The sequence below is a fragment of the Hyperolius riggenbachi genome, chromosome 5 (assembly GCF_040937935.1).
Source record: "Hyperolius riggenbachi isolate aHypRig1 chromosome 5, aHypRig1.pri, whole genome shotgun sequence".
Lineage (NCBI taxonomy): Eukaryota > Metazoa > Chordata > Amphibia > Anura > Hyperoliidae > Hyperolius > Hyperolius riggenbachi.
The window spans coordinates 378,359,189-378,378,216 of NC_090650.1; the positions used below are offsets into that span (position 1 = coordinate 378,359,189).

Below are 19,028 nucleotides of genomic sequence, written 5' to 3' on the forward strand. Positions count from 1 at the left end.
GCAGCAGAATCAGCCATATACTTGCTGTATCCTGCGCCCATTCCTCTTGTAAGCGGCAGCAGGGCGGCACATATACTGTAAAAATTCAGGGATAGAGGCTAGTGGCGGCAACACAAGGCCAATTCTCTAAAGACTTAATTCTGAAAACGATTGGAAATCAGCCTACGTTGTTGGCCGTGTATGGGCTGCCAACAAATCACAGACAGATCTGTGTCTTGGCCAATCTGCCCATACATCTAGGGCTAGCTGAAATCTCATCTCTGCACTAATAAAAGCTGTCTCTGCCACTATATAGTACAATATACAAGGCATACGTGTGGCTGGAACTGTGCCAGTGCTTGAGGTTTATCCACTGTACATTTCATGATAAGCCCCTTGACACGCTCCACAATTAGCCCTGCTCCACCAGGAGGCGGAACTTATCCTGGCGCTACAGAAGTGTATTGCAGTGACGTCATTCTGAGGCGTCCAGATAAGCCTCATTCGGCTGAGCGTCAACACACGCATGCTCAGAATGTTACACCAGAAACAACGTGTGGCGGAAGAGGGGCAGGGTGGGAAGGGAAGCAGACACGGCGCGTAGAGATGACGCGGTAGGCGGGATTCAGGAAGGCACAGGAGAGTAGAGATGGGAAGTTCGGATCTTTTCAATGATCCGGATGATTCGAATCGGATCATTGAAAAGATCCGGATCTTTGATCCGAATCTCGGATCATTTTACTACCGAAGCATTCGGGGTGAAATGACTAGCAGGACAGGTCTTTCCCTGCTGTGGACAGGAGAAGGGGAGGGGGGTGGACACACAGAGAAGGGGAGAAGATGGACAGAGGGCAGGGAGTGAACAGAGAAAGGAGGAGGGACGAGCAGAGAGCAGAAATGTTTGCACACAATACCCACATGCAGCAATCATATGCTTTACATGTATTTCACCTATATGCTCATCTGTGTACTTTGACTGCAAACGTCGCACAGTGAAGGAAAGCATTCCCAGAAGATGAGTGCAGCTGTTTAGTGCCGAGTGCAGGAGGATTATATTGCCCTGCAATCACAGTGCCTGCAAAGTTACTGAGCTGTGCTGAGCCAAAAGCTTCCAATGTGATCACTGTGCACAACTACGGAACAGACAGCCTGTAATGGGCAGCACATTATAGCCAGTATGTGTGCTCTACACATATCTGGCAGTGGCACCCATGTCCCCTCTCTCTCTCATCTACCTGCTGTCCCTCCAAGGCTGCCTCCCACCCAACAGAGCGATCCATCTCAGCTCTGCTTCCAGGAGCCCGCTGAGATGGGGCGTGTCGCTTCTTGCCCCGCCCCTTTTGCGATCCGAATCGTTCATTTTGATGATTCGGATGATCGACTCATAAAATAGATTCGGATCAAAGATCCGAATCGTTCATGATCCGGACAACACTACAGGAGAGTCATGAGTGGTGGTTTAGTGCTGGGCTTAGTGTAGTGAAGTGTCAGGGAGGATGGCTGGACGGAAGATTCTGCATAGCTGGCTGCAGCGGCTTCACAGCCCTCTTCCCCGGGTCACTGCCAGGAGCCACCCCAGAGCTGCCTCCACTCATGTAAGGGGGATGTCTCTTCTGTAATGTCAGCACTATGTGACCTTGTGTCATATTGCTTAGCTATATCAGAACTCAGCTGTCCTGGAGTGCCCTGTTCTACTGCCAGAGGCTCAGGACATTATGCCATTGCTGGCACCAGCCTATTCTGGCATGTATGATTTTGGATAGGGGGAGATGGGTTATAGAGAGGTTATAACTTCTGTTTGTTTTATTCTTTGTCCACATTTATGAATTGCTTCCCAACTACCTGTTGTTACTGAAATGAATTATCTTCAGTAGTGTTTTCGCCTTAACTGTCCCCCAGAGGGACTCACAATGTTATCCCTAAGGCTTATTTTTAGGGGCAAGCCGATTATCTGTTTTGGGGGTGATGGAAGAAACTGGAGTGCTTGGAGGAAACCCACACAGATATGGGGAGAACATACAAACTCTATGCAGATATTTCCCTGGCTGGGGCTCAAACCAGGATCCAGCGTTGCAAGGCAAGAGTGCTATCCACTACACCAAGAATTTCTAAACTTGGACACAAGCAGATATTTTGTTTGTTTTTACTGTCAGTGCATTGGATTGGTAGGACTTTGTTCCTGTTCAGTAGCCTGGTCACTAAGATACTTAGGACACTAAGGGCAGTGTCACACATACAGAAATTCAGAATTTTTTTTTTTGCTGTTGCTTTTAGGTGATTAACCACTTCCCTACTAAGGGCCTCTTTCCACTAGCAACCTCAATCACAAACGCTCGTGATCGCGTTTTTTTTTTTTCCATTAATTTTGTTATGCGATTGTGATTTTTCATTTGAATTACATTATCCCTCTTCGGGCCCTCTTAATCAGTTGCTCTGTTATAACTGAAAGAAAACTGATAAAAGTAATGCTCATGTTTTCCTATGGCACCTTTCACACTTAACGCATTTTACTGAAATCATTTTCACAATGCACTGCTATGGAAAAAAATGCGTACCGATGCATACTAACGCGTACCAACTGATTAAGTGTAAATGGACCCTTAAAATTGCTCCAGAAAGCGATTGCGATTTACAAATTGAATCACTGTAGTGGAAAACACTAATCATGATTTCTATGATAAAGTAACAACACTAGCGTTTTTAAAATCAATAGCGATTTGCGATTCAGCTGTGCAGTAGAAAAAGGCCCTAAGGGGGGTTCTCCCCTATATAGCTGCTTATCACAAAGAACAAAGAAATTATAGCTTTTTTTTTCATCACCAATTAGACTTTCTTTGGGTGGTACATTTTGCCAAGAATTATTTTATTCTAAATGCATTTTAATGGGAATAATAATAAGAAAAAAATAAAAATAATTCATTATTTCTCAATTTTTGGCTATTATAGTTTTAATATTAAACATTTTACTGTGCATATAACTTCCACATTTTATTTGTCCTGGTTATTGCAATGTTTAAAATAAAGATGTATTTTTTTCTGTTTATCTTCCATCACTAATTACAAGCCCACACTTGCAAAAAATAACAGTAATATACCTCCATGACATGCATAATAAAAAAAAGTTCAGTCCCTAAGGTAACTATTTATGTTTTTTTTTTTTTAATTGTGTGTACGTACATACGTACAGACATACATACGTACATACATACGTTTTATTTGTGTACCTTTTGGGGAGGTAAGAACGATTCAAGGTCGGTCAGCACACCAATTCAAGTTTCTGACCGACCTTGAATAGTTTATACTGAACTGATGTTGCTTCTACATCAAGGTTGAGCACCCAACTACCCACGGCAAGGTGTGCCAATCCTAAATCTGATACTGCTTTGGGGAGGTAAGGGGTTAATTTTAATGGGGTATACAGTATGTATGTATGTATGTATGTATGTATGTATGTATGTATGTATGTATGTATGTATGTATGTATGTATGTATGTATGTATGTATGTATACAGTGTTCTCCCCAAGCTGTTTTAGCCAGGTGCTGCACCCGGCTAGTTTTGGTGAGCACCCGGCTGTTATCAGCTCACCTCCTCTTATGCTGTAAGCAGAGTTTGGCACAGAAACACCGGTCCAGCATTATCTTATCTCGCCCCACCTGGCTACTATCTATCTATCTATCTATCTATCTATCTATCTATCTATCTATCTATCTTAGAAAACAAAAATGTATGTATTTTTCTTCCTGCGCGTACTGTTACTGCAGGAAGTAATGCGTGTAAGTTTAACTTTGTTCCTTACAGTGGCCGCAGGCATCTCATTGATGCCAGCGATCATTGACACGGGGACTTAAAGTGAACGAGGGACGAAGCACCCTCATGTATTTTACCATATATATCAGTGGGGACATTAGAGAAAAAAACCTACCCTGCTCTTTCATTTTTCACTGCCCAGCCTGCTTCTTATCAGCCCCCTAAAATCCCTGACTGAGCATTGAGTCTGGCTTTGCTTGGGAGTCATTATAGCTGAGTCTGTCTTCTCTGATGTCTTTTCGAGCCCGACTCCTCCGGCTCTGCTATAATGACTCGGCTATAATGATTCCTGAGCAAAGTCAGACTGAATGCTCAGTCGGGGATTTTATCAGGGCTGATAATAAGCAGGCTGAACAGTGAAGAATTAAGCAGAGAGCAGGGTAGGTGTTTTCTCTAATGTTCCCACTGATGTATGGTAAAATACATGTGTGCTTCGTCTCTGGTTCACTTTAACTGCGTTCCCATTCACTGATCTCCCCACTAACGAGCGGCAATGAGAAAGAATGCGCGTGCAGCTGCGAGCAGGAGCGTGCGGCGGTCATTCACCCCAATAGATGAATATTTATGTCCCTGGGCAGGAACTGAAGTCCTGCAGGATGTAGATATACCGTATCGGACCACATAAGTGGTTTGCTATCCTTGCCTGGGTCACACCAGAACACTGCAAGTGTCACTGATTGGTTAGTGATTTACAATATGTTGTAGTTATAGGGAAATTTGCTTTCATATGAGTGATTTGGATTACAAGCATGTTTCCAAAATGAATTATGTTTGGAATCCAAGGCTCCTCTGTATTTGCATTTTTGATTAATGGCTACAGTTAAAGCTAACTAAGCACCTCTAATTAATAAACATTTTTTTTAAATGAACCTCCCCGTAATCAAGGCTGTAATGGTGTGCAGTTGGGGGGAACGGCATTACTCGCCCTTGGGGGCTGCTCCTTTGGCCTCTCGTCTTTACGGTGGTCTCCATCTCCTCTGCACAGAGCCACATTTTCATTTTCCTGGCATCGGCAGGTACTGGGAGATTTAATCTCCAGACTCATCTACAGACCCGCTGACGCTGGGAAAATGAAAATGCGGCACTGTGTGGAGGAGATTGGAAACCGCCATGCAGGCAAGAGGCCACAGAGGCAGCCTGCAGTAGGTAAGTAATAACTCTCACCTGAGCCCTCGCTGCCACCGCCCCCAACGGCACACTGTTAAGAACTTCCCTTATGGGGAGGTTCAAGTTCAGGTGAACTGGAGTTTGCCATCATTAAATTATGGTTGTTTATTTTCTCATCGGCAGATCCCAGTGAAGACCACCTTCTTGGGGAAAGGCCTTGTCTTGTCGTCTCTCTTGGCCTTCGGCTACTACCGTTGGAAGAGCAGACACGCTGTTGTGCACGCCAGCATTAAAGGTGCCTTTGTGTTTGGAGTGCAATCAATGAAACAAAAATCATTTACGGCCCATTCTCACTTAGGCGATTAGCGTCCGTTTACCGCTAATTGCCAAACCGCTATTGCTTTTTAAAGCGCTAGAGCAACATTAACTATATGGCAGTGATCTCACTGTCACGATTGCCGGTGATACACGGCAAGCATTTTACCGCAATTCTAGAGCGATCGTGAAACAGTGCTTAAAAACGCTGATCGTGATCGCTCGGGAATCGCAAGAGTGTACAGTGATTTTACAGTGCTAATTGTGGCAAAACTTTGGGTTTGCAAGTGTGAATGGGCCCTTTCCTGTGTTTTAAGTCATTAATAATTTGAGGATGACACAGCCTGGAAGCAGGGCTGTGGAGTCAGTCAGTGGTTTCAATAAACTGAGTGGGAAGTCGGATGATTTTTCTAACCAAATCCATAGCCTTTGTAAAAATTAGACTAAGGAGTCAGAGGAATTTTGGGTACCTGGAGTTGGAGTCGGTGGTTTCATAAACTGAGGAGTCGGAATCAGATTATTTTTGTACCGATTCCACAGCCTAGCCTGGAAGTGTGGTGTCACTTTCTATTTGGAATGACACCTGGCCTAGTTCCACTCAGTGAAGAAAAAGATTGCAAAACTTGACAACTCAAAAACATTTCAACGTATCAGGCTTTAGATTGGCTTGAGTTGCCACATGAGCGCTTGTATTTACTTATTTGTATTTACAGTGAAACCTTGGATTGAGAGTAACTTGGCTTGAAGGTGCTTTGCAATACAAGCAACAGTTTTTGTGACCTTTTGACTTGATCTGCAAGCAAAAGTATACTTGCGTCACGTCATCACAGCTGAGCCCATAGTTCTCCCTTTGACATGGCAGGATTGTACTTAATTGTACTTAATCTGAGTGTAGAGACTGTGCAGAGTCAAATCAAAGTTAGCTTTATTGGCATGACCAAAGTCACATTTCCATGAAATCCACAAAAGTAGGCAAACACTGTGATTGTTAAAATGGATCCGAGATGAACTTTTATTCATTGCATAATTGGGTTCCTTACATATAGTTTAGTGGGCATTCCTCAAGCCAAATACTTTTTTTGTTTGTTTGTTTGTTTTAATACTCTAATGCCCTATAAACTACACAAGCCTCGCCTACAGCTTCTCCAAAACGCCAAGGCACTCAGACCCTTGTAGCAAGGGCTTATGGGAGCTCAGTCTGGGCAGGAGGAGGAGGTTACTAGCCAGAGATTTCAGAGGGGAGGGGTGGAGATGCAGTTGCAGATTACCTGTGTAATGATGACAAACAGAACATGGCCGCTCTCATTGTATCACAGGAAAAATCATCATAAACTGTTGAAGCTGTATGCAGCCAGATTTGCTGTGTAAACCATCTAATCTTTAGATAAAATATATAGACAAGTTACTTATTATAGTTATTTTTCATCTCGGATCCGTTTTAAAGCCACACACAGAAAAAAGGTTGGGGTGAGCCACCAAATAGAAATTACTCTGTTAGTTATAGTGAAAGTCTTGTTTACACTTTTATTTTATACAGCGCAGAACTTTGTATTACTGTATATTCTGGCGTATGAGACTACTTTTTAACCCTTGAAAATCTTATGTAAAGTCGGGTGTCTCATGCCGAGTGATACGCTATGCTGATACGTGATGCGCATATGGGACATGCTGATGTTTACACGATGCTGATACGTGATGCGCGTATGCGACATGCTGATGATTAATTACCAGGTGCTGGAGATTCCGCGGTCACCTCATATGCTGGGGGGAGTTCATCGCTCACGCTGCAAGGTCTGGGACTCCCAGGGTATCGAAGAAAGAGCACTGTGCCCATAAAACACGCCTCTTCCACCTGTCTGTCCCTTCCTATCCTGTTACCGCCTCTCAGATCTCGCTGCTGAGGACTGTAGTAAAGCAGCGCAGGCGCACACGTGCGAGATCTGAGAGGCGGAGGAGGCGGTCCAACGAGTCAATCACCTGTATACTGTTATACACTGGGTACCACATACAGTATAACACCAGTATCTATTTATCCATAGCACTAGTATACAATGTCTTTCTAATTTTTATTTGGTGTATGTTGGAAAAGGGGTAGTCTAATATGGCGAGTATATCCCAAACTCTCTATTTTAACTGGAAAAGTTGGGGGGTCGTTTTATATGCCCAGTCGTCTTATACGCTGGAATATACAGTAAATATTTTTCAAGAACTGCTTTTGGATTGTGGAACAAATCATCTGAGTTTCCATTAATTCTTATTAGGAAATTCGCTTTGGGGAAATTCACTTTGATATGAGTGCTTTGGACTACAAGCATGTCTCCGGAACCAATTCAGCTCACAAACCAAGGTTCCACTGTATTTTATAATGGCTTGTGAAAAGGTGTTAGGCCAGTGTCACACCAGTAACTCTTTAGTAGCAGTTTATAGCGTGCTTCAGTTCAACTCTTTACAGCTAGAAGTTGCTGCTCGTGAAATGTAGTTGATAGCAATACGGTACTTAAACACATCTGATCTTGATTGGTCAATTTTACCTACACAGCATGTTTATAGTATTCAAAATCTGGCGGCCCTCATGCTACATAGAAGAGGTAAAAGTGGTCAGTCAAGATTTGGATGTGTGTGTGTGTAACAGAAAGGCAAAAAGGGCACCACTATAGACTGTAATGTGAATTACGCCCATAGCGGTGCTCAGAGGTTCATTTGGGCGCTGGTGAAAGACCGAGCCCAAATTACAAAAAACTGTACAATTCAGCCACCAGCATCATACTTCTATGCGGCCTGGAGGTGGAATAGTAATTAAAGGACAACTGTAGAGAGAGGTATATGAAGGCAGCCATATTTATTTCCTTTTAAGCAATACCAGTTGTCTGGCTGTGCTGCTGATCCTCTGCCTCTAATACTATTAGCCATAGACCCTGAACAAGCATGCAGCAGGCCAGGGGTTTCTGACAATATTTTCAGAACTGACAAGATTAGCTGCATGCTTGTTTCTGTTGTAATTCAGATCACTTCTGCAGCCAAATAGATCAGCAGGACTGCCAGGCAACTAGTATTGTTTAATAGGAAATAAATATCGCAGCCTCCAGATCACTCTCACCTCGGGTTCACTTTAAAAAAAAATCTTAGTTGCCTGGCTGTGCTGCTGATCTATTTGGCTGCAGTAGTGTCTAACACCAGAAACAAGCAGGCAGCTAATCTTGTCAGATCTGACAATGTCAGAACCACCTGATCTGCTGCATGGGTGTTTAGGGTCTATGGCTAAACGTATTAGAGGCAGAGGGTTAACAGGATAGACAGGCAACCGTTATTGCTTTTAAAGAGACACTGAAGCTGAAAAAAAAAGATATGATGAATTGGTTGTGTAGTACGGATAATTACTAGAAGATTAGTAGCAAAGAAAATATTCTCATATTTTTATTTTCAGTTATATTGTGTGTTTTATAACATTGCACAATTCTCTGTTTGCAGTTTATACACTACTCAGCATTCTAAATGATTTTTTCAGAGCAGTCTTGTGAACTATTGACCTGTCCTCTGGAAGAGAAAAAGAAAATTCTTCACTGACAGTTGAGATAATAAACTTCAGAGGACAACCCTCTACGACTTTGACAGTCGTAGAGCTTAATGGCTTTTTTTTGCATAGAGATAACTGGAGTTTAACTCTTCCTGTACTGGAAACAATTAGACTTTTGTCTCTGATCCTAATGTTTTATTTCTTAGCTGTACTATACATACAAATCATTGTATCATTTTTTTTCCGCTTCAGTGTCTCTTTAAGGAAATAAACATGTCAGCCTCCACATACCTCTTACTATATTTGTCCTTTTAAAGGAAAGCAGAGACGGTATAATACAAAGATTCAATACTTACATGGGACTTCCTCCGGTCCCATAAGCACGTCTGAGTCCCTCGCTGTCCTCCCGCGTCCCGTCTGCAGTTCAGCCGAATCTGACTGATGCGACTGAACCAGTTACCGCGGCTGAGTTGCAGACCGCAGGATGATGGCGAGGGACTCGCACATGCTTATGGACATGCTTATGGGGTTGGAGGAAGCCTCGGGTAAGTATTGAGTCTTTGTTTTATAACGTCTCTGGTACACCTTAACATCACCGGAAAATTTACAATAGCAGGATGAGCCGTTTTTTTGGCTTCACCCTGGGCCCAAATGTCCCGGTGCCCTTTTTTGCATGCGCTGTTTGTACCCACATTTAAAGGGAACCAGAGGCACCAGAAAAAAGATTCTATACATACCTGGGGCTTCCTCCAGCCCCATACGCACGGATCGCTCCCACGTCGCCGTCCTTCGCTTCCTGTATCCGGCGGTACCGGGTCCTGTAGTGTCGGCCAGTCGACGGCAGCATGCGGACAATTGTCCGCATCACAAGGGCTCCCGGCATACCCGTACGCGTGCAGCTGCATACTGCGCAGCCGCACGCATAAGGGTATGAAGGGAGCCCCTGCTCATGCGGACAATTGGCCACGTCCGCCGGAAGTGACGGGACCTGGTACCGGCGGATCCAGGTAGCGGAGGATGGCGGCGTGGGAGCGATCCATGCGTATGGGGCTGGAGGAAGCCCCAGGTACGTATAGAATCTTTTTTTCTGGGCCCTCTGGTTCCCTTTAAAAGTCCTCTGTAAGCTAATGTCTTTAAAATGGTGAATGTTTTGCAACAGATGTAATTTTTCTTTTTTTTTTTTTTTTTAAAGTTGAAGACATAACAGAGCAAGCAGATTATCTTTATGACAGTGGAGACACTGAGAAGTTGTATGAATTTCTGAACAAGTTCAACAACAGGTACAAAGATGGTGATTACTGTTGCCTTTTACATGTCGTGAATGGTAGCTATCTTATGCCAGAATATCATTCTCCTAAAGGAGAATGCCAGGCTTTGCAATTTAAGAACCACACAATGTTCATGAACCCCCTTAGGACAGGCAAGTCCAAAGTGTGGCCCCCAAAGCTCTCTAGAGTTAATTCCATGCGGCCCGCAGGCCATGGCTGCGCTGCTGAATGCAGGGGCCACCTTGTGTTGCCGCTCTGTATCCCCCTTTGCTTGCCTGTAGGTTATTAGCCACCACTGTAGTGCTAGCAGCCACTATGCCAGCAGCAGTAACAGCCACTGATTACCAACCAGCACTGTGCTAACTGCACACAGCATATGGGTTTTATCCCATGGAAATGTTTTATGTGACAAAATGTCACAGGTATAGTGTATCTAACTGCAATCAGTACAATTGTGTTTAATTTCGCTAGTTCAGCTCCCTAGCACTCTCAACAACGTCTATATGGCCACCTTGGCCTAAACATTTTGGACACACCTGCCTTAAGGTAGCCATACATCTAGCGATGATGGGCAGATTCGACTAAGTGACAGATCAAATCTGATGAGACATCTGTCAGCTGCCCATACGCCACAGGCCGATTCCCGATCAATTTCATACTGAATTTGACCTAGAATTGGCCTTGTGACACCGCATCCGACCGCCTCGCTGCTCCAACGCTTTCCCCCTAATGTAAGTACCCCACCCCTTCCCTCCGGTGCCCAGTGCATATTATACATTACCTGTCCACAAGCTCCGCTTGTCCCCGCAGCCTCCTTATTCTGTTTTGCATACACACGCGCCACATGGTTGCCTAGTAACGTGGACATGTGTACGTGGGGTGCACGTGTATGGAGAATAGAATGTTCCCGAAGCCTGTGGGGACAAGCGGAGGTCACAGACAGGTGATTTTACATGCACTGGGGGGCAACACTAACATTAGGGGGGATAGCTCCAATGGTATCGTCGCGTTTGTTGATCGCCCTGACGTCGCATGCATTGCAGCATGTGCAATTTACTTATGCGACCAATGTTGGCCTTAAATTGGTTGCATTGTTGGGTGGGCATGCACTTGGCGGCACCGATTTTCATCCGACTATAAAAACTGAATCGGATGGTCGATCGGCTGCCAAGTCGCTAGACTAGGGAAGATCGCTAGGCTGGATTGTAGGGGGGAAAAAAGCAAGTATTGCTGATACCATTAACTCTGGGAAGAAACCTTGTGGTGGAGATAGTGGTTGACCAGGGCTGCTCTGCACTCACAGACATTGAACTCTCTTGTCTGAGTGCTGTTATACTATCAGCAAATTACCTCATCCCTCTCCTGATAAGTTATGATTGTAATCTGTCTATACAACTGGTCTGGCTAATCCGCTGAGCTAGGGCAGGATGTACCACCTTTGCAGAGAATGGAAGTGCGCATGAATGCAGAGCATGTGTTGGGGAGCATAATGTCAGTTTATATTTGCCTAAGCAGGTGCCGCCAACAGTCTTTGCATTATCTGGCTCCTTATCACATGAGCTTTATGGCAGTAACTTTGGCCATGTCACATGACTGACATACTGACATACATCAAAAGATGTGGGGACTGTGGTTGGCGCTCAGAGATGGTGTTAAGGTGCCCATACACTCGTCAGATTGGCAGCAGATAGATAAGAAATGCATCTGATGATCTATCTGATGCGTTTTTAGAACATTTTTTACCAGGATAGAATTCCAATAGATTTCAGTTTGAAATCTATTGAAATTCGATCTGATGGCATTTTTTTGCCATCAGATTTCCATTAAGGCCAATGCAAACTGATAAGCAATCTCATCAGATCGACCTAAATTTTCCACCCTGCAAGTTCGATGGAAATCCATCGAAATCGGCCGTCGATCGGTCGATTGGCCAACCAATTTGCGATCGATCGGGATCGATCGGTCGGCCAGAAAATCGGCTGAGTGTATGGGCTGCTTTATTCCAGCTTCCAAAATGGTTTGCACACTATATAAATGGTATGTTCTGGTTTGCATATCATTTCGTTTAAAGTGGTCTGAAACTTAGCAATTCCTCTTTGGTCTAAAAAGATTATTTAAATCCTTATGATAGGTATACACAATACAATTTTCTGGCAGATTTACCTGCCAGAACATGTCCGTTCTGAATATCAATCGATTTTCATAAAAGTTAACAAATCAGTCGGAAAATCAATCGCAATTCATATCGGACATGTTGGAAAAAATCGACCTGGCAGTTAAAGAGACTCAGACCTCATAGATAGCAGGGGCATGTGTGCCCCTGCTAAAACTTCGCTATCACGCGGCTAAATGGGGGTCCCTTCACCCCCAAAACCGCCCCGCAAGACTTGGTCGTAAAGTTGGTCGCGAAATATCTCTTCCTGGAGGCAGGGCTAACGGCTGCAGCCCTGCCTCTAGTCGCGTCTATCAGACGCGCATCGCCGCCTCTCCCCCGCCCCTCTCAGTGAAGGAAGACTGAGAGGGGCGGGGAAGAGGCGGAGGTACGCGTCTGATAGACGCGCGTGAGGCAGGGCTGCGGCGGTAAGCCCTGCCTCAATGCGGAAGCGCTCCCCGGCTGCACGGAGGGGCTTTGGGGGTGAAGGGACCCCCGTTAAGCCGCGGGGTAGCGGCGTTTTAGCAGGGGCACACATGCCCCTGCTATCTATGAGGTCTGAAGCGAGATTTATTCTCACTTCAGACTCTTTAAATCTGTCAGAAACTTGTATCATGTGTACCTAGCATTGAATCAACTACCAGCAAAAACATTTTTTTAAGCTGAACAGCATTCAAACAGCACTTCATTCTGCAGTGGAAGCTTGTGATCTGAACTTTTAGCTTGTGATCCGAGGTGATAACATTAAGGGCCTTTTTCCACTAGCCTGCGATTTGCGATTTGCTTCTGATCGCAAATCGCAAGGTACATTAAACTAATGGAAACTGCAGCAGCAATTTCCATTAGTGCGATCCGATTGCGATGCGATTTTGGTAAAATCGCAATCGTTGTCCTGCCGCGTTTTGTATGCGATTGAGCTGGACTATAATGAGTATAGTAGCTCAATCGCAATCGCATGGTGGAAACTGAAACGCGATTGCGATTGGAATCGCGATCGCATTTCATAGTGGAAAAGAGCCCTGAATCTACAGAGGAATGTAAACAAGATAGTTACAGCCAGAAACTGCTGAAACTGAACTACACAGAGCTGACAAGCAGTGTGTGTGTGTGTGTGTGTGTGTGTGTGTGTGTGTGTGTGTGTGTGTGTGTGTGTGTGTGTGTGTGTGTGTGTGTGTGTGTGTGTGTGTGTGTGTGTGTGTGTGTGTGTGTGTGTGTGTGTGTGTATTAGTGTTAATAACATGCAGCTTTCAGAGCAGATAAACTGTACTTTGGGACCTTGTAATTTGTAAACAGGCAGTATTACTTGTGCACAAAAGCAAATATGGTGACTGAATAGGCAATGAAAAGTAGGAAAACACATTTTTATTGAATGTTATGTCAGTTTTATTTTGCTTTAAGCCTTCTGTTTAATTTAAAAAGCGTTCATATGCAACATATCACATGCTAATACAGAGAAATTGTATTTTTGTTCTTGTAAATATATTCTTGTTTTGGATCTTTATTCCAGCAACACACTTAGGGGCTAGTTCAGTACTCAGTTGCGTTGCAGAATAATTCTGCATGACAACTCGCTGCCCATACACTTCTATGGGCCTGTTTACAGTACTGCGCTGTAACTGATCATGTCCTTCTAACTCGCTGCATGCAGACTTTGTATTAAAGTCTATATCCAGTCTCCATTGCAGTTCACACACATTACTGTATAACGTGTGTGTTATGCAACTGACCACTGTGAATCCACCCTGTAAAAAAAGTTGAGACAGGGCAAACACAACGCAGGAAAAGGCGTGTAATGCGGCGGTGAATATCTCACATATACTAATTAGGTTATTTTGCAACAGGTCAGTAATGTAGCTATGCATTAAAAAGCATCCTGGGAAGTGGAGAGAATCTCAGAAGGAAAAATAGGGAGGAGTACACCGCTGTGTGTAAATCTGTGCAGGAAAATATTGCAATCATGAGCAAGTAAAGTTGCAAATAATTTGGTGATTTCATCATCTAAAGCAGGGGTCAGGAACATTTTTGGCTGAGAGCCATAAACGCCACATATTTTAAAATGTATTTTCGTAAGAGCCATACAATATGTTTGAAACTGGGACAGTGCGCATGCGCAGCAGAGGACTCATGTCCCTGTTGCCATGGTGATGTGTATACAGTTGATCTGCCGGGCAGCAGAAGTGTCAGAAACGTCTTCAGCTCCTCTTAGGTTTCAGCAACATCAACAATTTCCACGAGAGCCAGACAGGAGAAATAGCGACTAACAGCTTGTACAATTAGCTAGCTGACTTGGGGGTTGATTCACTTTGTAGGACGAGATCCCCGCACTTTGGCCCAATAGGCTGCCTGTCAAGTGACAGACAGCCTATTGGCCCAATCAAAGTGCAGGGATCTCGTCCTACAGAGTCACCTGACAGGATCCAGGGTGGGACAATTGGAGCAGATGTTCGTTTTGGGGGGAGCGTGAGTGAGTTAGTAGTGCATGCTACAGCAGTAGCATGCCTACTTTGAAAATTTTACTTGCGCTGCCACACTACCTTAGTGAATCAACCCCTACTGATTTGTCTGTGAGCCAGATGTAGCCATCAAAAGAGCCACGTCTGGCTCCCGAGCCATAGGTTCCCTACCCCTGATCTAAAGTAACAATAAAAGATTCTCCCTCTCTCCCTCTCTCTCCCTCTCTCCAGGCTGTGTGCTGGGGGAGTTCATAGCACTGCAAACAGAAGTAGCCAAGTGAGTGTAAAGCTACATACACAGTTTCGGTGAAGTTGCGGCGACAGCTGTAGCCGGTGATTGAACATGTCAGTCGCCTGGCGACAGCTCCGACGGGCGACGGTTCGGGGCGCGCGCGTTATACACACGGGCGACCTGTCGCCGCAACACGCGCGTGCCACGTGGTTGTGGCGACGGCCGTACAACGGACTGTAAAGTCATTTACTTTGCTTCTTTGTTTATCTAACATCTTCAACATTTCAGCTTCAGCAGAGAGAGGGAGAGAGCTGCTATAGAGCAGCCCCAGTCAGCAGAAGAAGGAAGGGGGGATGGGCAGGATCTCTGCATGAGCTCTGTGTAAACTTTTCAAGCATTTAAAAAAGCAAAAGCTGCTTGGTTTTTGATGCTCGTAATTTGAGTACATGCTAAGAGGGTTATGCCAGAAAAAACAATTTTCGTTAAAGTGCCCCTTTAACAATATACACTATTCCCTTGTGGAAATCACTGCATGGGCTCGCAAACACTTAAGATAATCATTGTGTCTGAGCAGGGGTGAGCCTGGGGTGCCTGGCACCTGGGTGCAAGATTTTTTCTGGCGCCTATGGGAGTGGTTAAATTAACCACGCCCAACCACATAACCACACCCATGTTCTTCCTAATCACACCCACACCTTCCACCTCTTTACGCATGCATGTGATACCCCATTCCTACCCCTCTTCCATGGGCTTGCTCCTGGCTGGCTTTGGCTTCCTGCGAGTGACAGTCTGCTAGTCTCTGGACTGACTCAGGCTGAGAGGCTCTGCGAGTGCGACGCAGTCACACACTGCGTATTTATGGCTGCCTGCGGCCACCCTACTCTCGCTCGTTGACGTCGGCTCCTCCCCCCTGCCAAGCCCAAGGTGGGCTGCCTGTATCTTTCCCGTTGCGCCATACAGCCTGCCAGTGTTGCCAACCTTTCACGTTATTTTTTACTGACAAATACCTAAAAATTTACTGACAAAAGATTATTTTTACTGACAAAAATTCCCCACTAAATGCACATAAGAGACAGCTTTTCCCCATGTAAATGCACATAACGAGAGACAGCTTTTCCCCATGTAAATGCACATAACAAGAGACTGCTTTTCACCAGCAAATGCACATAACAAGAGACTGCTTTTCACCAGCAAATGCACATAACAAGAGACTGCTTTTCACCAGCAAATGCACATAACAAGAGACTGCTTTTCACCAGCAAATGCACATAACAAGAGACTGCTTTTCACCAGCAAATGCACATAACAAGAGACTGCTTTTCACCAGCAAATGCACATAACAAGAGACTGCTTTTCACCAGCAAATGCACATAACAAGAGACTGCTTTTCACCAGCAAATGCACATAATGACAAACAGCCAGTGTCCCCAGGATAGGTAGCCAGGGGGTATATGTGCCCGGGATAGGTAGCCAGGGGGTATATGTGCCCGGGATAGGTAGCCAGAGGGTAATATGTGCCCGGGATAGGTAGCCAGAGGGTAATATGTGCCCGGGATAGGTAGCCAGAGGGTAATATGTGCCCGGGATAGGTAGCCAGAGGGTAATATGTGCCCGGGATAGGTAGCCAGAGGGTAATATGTGCCCGGGATAGGTAGCCAGAGGGTAATATGTGCCCGGGATAGGTAGCCAGAGGGTAATATGTGCCCGGGATAGGTAGCCAGAGGGTAATATGTGCCCGGGATAGGTAGCCAGAGGGTAATATGTGCCCGGGATAGGTAGCCAGAGGGTAATATGTGCCCGGGATAGGTAGCCAGAGGGTAATATGTGCCCGGGATAGGTAGCCAGAGGGTAATATGTGCCCGGGATAGGTAGCCAGAGGGTAATATGTGCCCGGGATAGGTAGCCAGAGGGTAATATGTGCCCGGGATAGGTAGCCAGAGGGTAATATGTGCCCGGGATAGGTAGCCAGAGGGTAATATGTGCCCGGGATAGGTAGCCAGGGGGTAATATGTGCCCGGGATAGGTAGCCAGGGGGTAATATGTGCCCGGGATAGGTAGCCAGGGGGTAATATGTGCCCGGGATAGGTAGCCAGGGGGTAATATGTGCCCGGGATAGGTAGCCAGGGGGTAATATGTGCCCGGGATAGGTAGCCAGGGGGTAATATGTGCCCGGGATAGGTAGCCAGGGGGTAATATGTGCCCGGGATAGGTAGCCAGGGGGTAATATGTGCCCAGGATAGGTAGCCAGGGGGTAATATGTGCCCAGGATAGGTAGCCAGGGGGTAATATGTGCCCAGGACAGGTAGCCAGGGGGTTTATGTGCCCAGGACAGGTAGCCAGGGGGTTTATGTGCCCAGGACAGGTAGCCAGGGGGTTTATGTGCCCAGGACAGGTAGCCAGGGGGTTTATGTGCCCAGGACAGGTAGCCAGGGGGTATATGTGCCCGGGATAGGTAGCCAGGGGGTATATGTGTCCGGGATAGGTAGCCAGGGGGTATATGTGCCCGGGATAGGTAGCCAGGGGGTATATGTGCCCGGGATAGGTAGCCAGGGGGTATATGTGCCCGGGATAGGTAGCCAGGGGGTATATGTGCCCGGGATAGGTAGCCAGGGGGTATATGTGCCCGGGATAGGTAGCCAGGGGGTATATGTGCCCGGGATAGGTAGCCAGGGGGTATATGTGCCCGGGATAGGTAGCCAGGGGGTATATGTGCCCGGGATAGGTAGCCAGGGGGTATATGTGCCCGGGATAGGTAGCCAGGGGGTATATGTGCCCGGGATAGGTAGCCAGGGGGTATATGTGCCCGGGATAGGTAGCCAGGGGGTATATGTGCCCGGGATAGGTAGCCAGGGGGTATATGTGCCCGGGATAGGTAGCCAGGGGGTATATGTGCCCGGGATAGGTAGCCAGGGGGTATTATGTGCCCAGGATAGGTAGCCAGGGGGTAATATGTGCCCAGGATAGGTAGCCAGAGGGTAATATGTGCCCAGGATAGGTAGCCAGGGGGTAATATGTGCCCAGGATAGGTAGCCAGGGGGTAATATGTGCCCAGGATAGGTAGCCAGGGGGTAATATGTGCCCAGGATAGGTAGCCAGGGGGTAATATGTGCCCAGGATAGGTAGCCAGGGGGTAATATGTGCCCAGGATAGGTAGCCAGGGGGTAATATGTGCCCAGGATAGGTAGCCAGAGGGTAATATGTGCCCAGGATAGGTAGCCAGGGGGTAATATGTGCCCAGGAAAGGTAGCCAGGGGGTAATATGTGCCCAGGAAAGGTAGCCAGGGGGTATAGGGTCCCCGTTTAGGTAGTGACAGGAGCGCACCCAACCCTCCCCTCCCGCCGCTGCTGCCTCTGCCGCCGCCGCTCCCTCCTCACCTTGCAGCAGCTTCAGACCTCAATCAGCGGGCGACCCGACCAGTAAGAAGGCGCCAGGCGCACCCGCTCTATATGCGGAAGTGATGTCACTTCCGCATATCAGTGCGGCGTGCTAGGTCCTAGCGCCCGCCCGCCTGATCGAGGTCTGACGCGGCGCCGGCGGCTAGAGGGAGGGAGGGAGCGAGCGGCGGCCACAGGGGGAGAGCGGCGGCCGGGCGGCGCCTCTCAGAGGCAGGCGCCTGGGTGCCTTGCACCCGCAGCACCCGCCCAGGCTCGGCCCTGTGTCTGAGCATAGTTCATCGCCACACTCGCCCTACTAGGATTGTCTGGTAGGTCTTGTTTTACATGCAGGTCATTGCAAAGGTGAAAAGTTTCTTTGCCAGCAGTACTAAAGAGGATATTCTGGGGGTGGATGCCTGAATCTTCCTCTTACCTATGTGTTCCCCTTGTTTCCATTACTTCAGAAAGTAATCTAGAAAACATGGATTGCAAAGACGTCAGTAATCCCATTTTAGCCCAGAAGAACTTTGTTTTCCCAGCTGCAGTTAATTTCCATAGCACCCCCATGGCTTCTACCATCCAGGAGGCTGAAAGGCATATCTATAAGAATTATGGCTCTTTAGATAACGTTTTTATAACTACCTTGGCCTGTAGAAAACTGACGTGGTATTTGTATTGAAATGGTATAGTGCATTTATTAAATCCAAAGGTCAGACTATTTACACTTTGGCCTCAGTATTAGGATTCCTACAGAAAGGTGCAGATATGGACCTCATTGTCAGCGCTTTCAAAGTCCAGCCTCAGCTCTGTCTTTATTCCTGGAA

The 19,028-nt window shown here is 46.3% G+C and overlaps 1 protein-coding gene across 1 annotated transcript in view; it reads left to right on the plus strand.

Annotated features, from left to right (window-relative positions):
* Positions 1-1,400: 1,400 nt before the first annotated feature.
* RMDN1 (regulator of microtubule dynamics 1) overlaps positions 1,401-19,028 on the plus strand; it is a 53,088-nt gene continuing 35,460 nt past the window's right edge. The window contains exons 1-3 of the mRNA XM_068237620.1: positions 1,401-1,574; positions 5,079-5,190; positions 9,917-10,004. Coding sequence (XP_068093721.1) covers positions 1,476-1,574; positions 5,079-5,190; positions 9,917-10,004 — 299 coding nt within the window. The 5' untranslated portion in view covers positions 1,401-1,475. The remainder of the gene's footprint in view (positions 1,575-5,078; positions 5,191-9,916; positions 10,005-19,028) is intronic.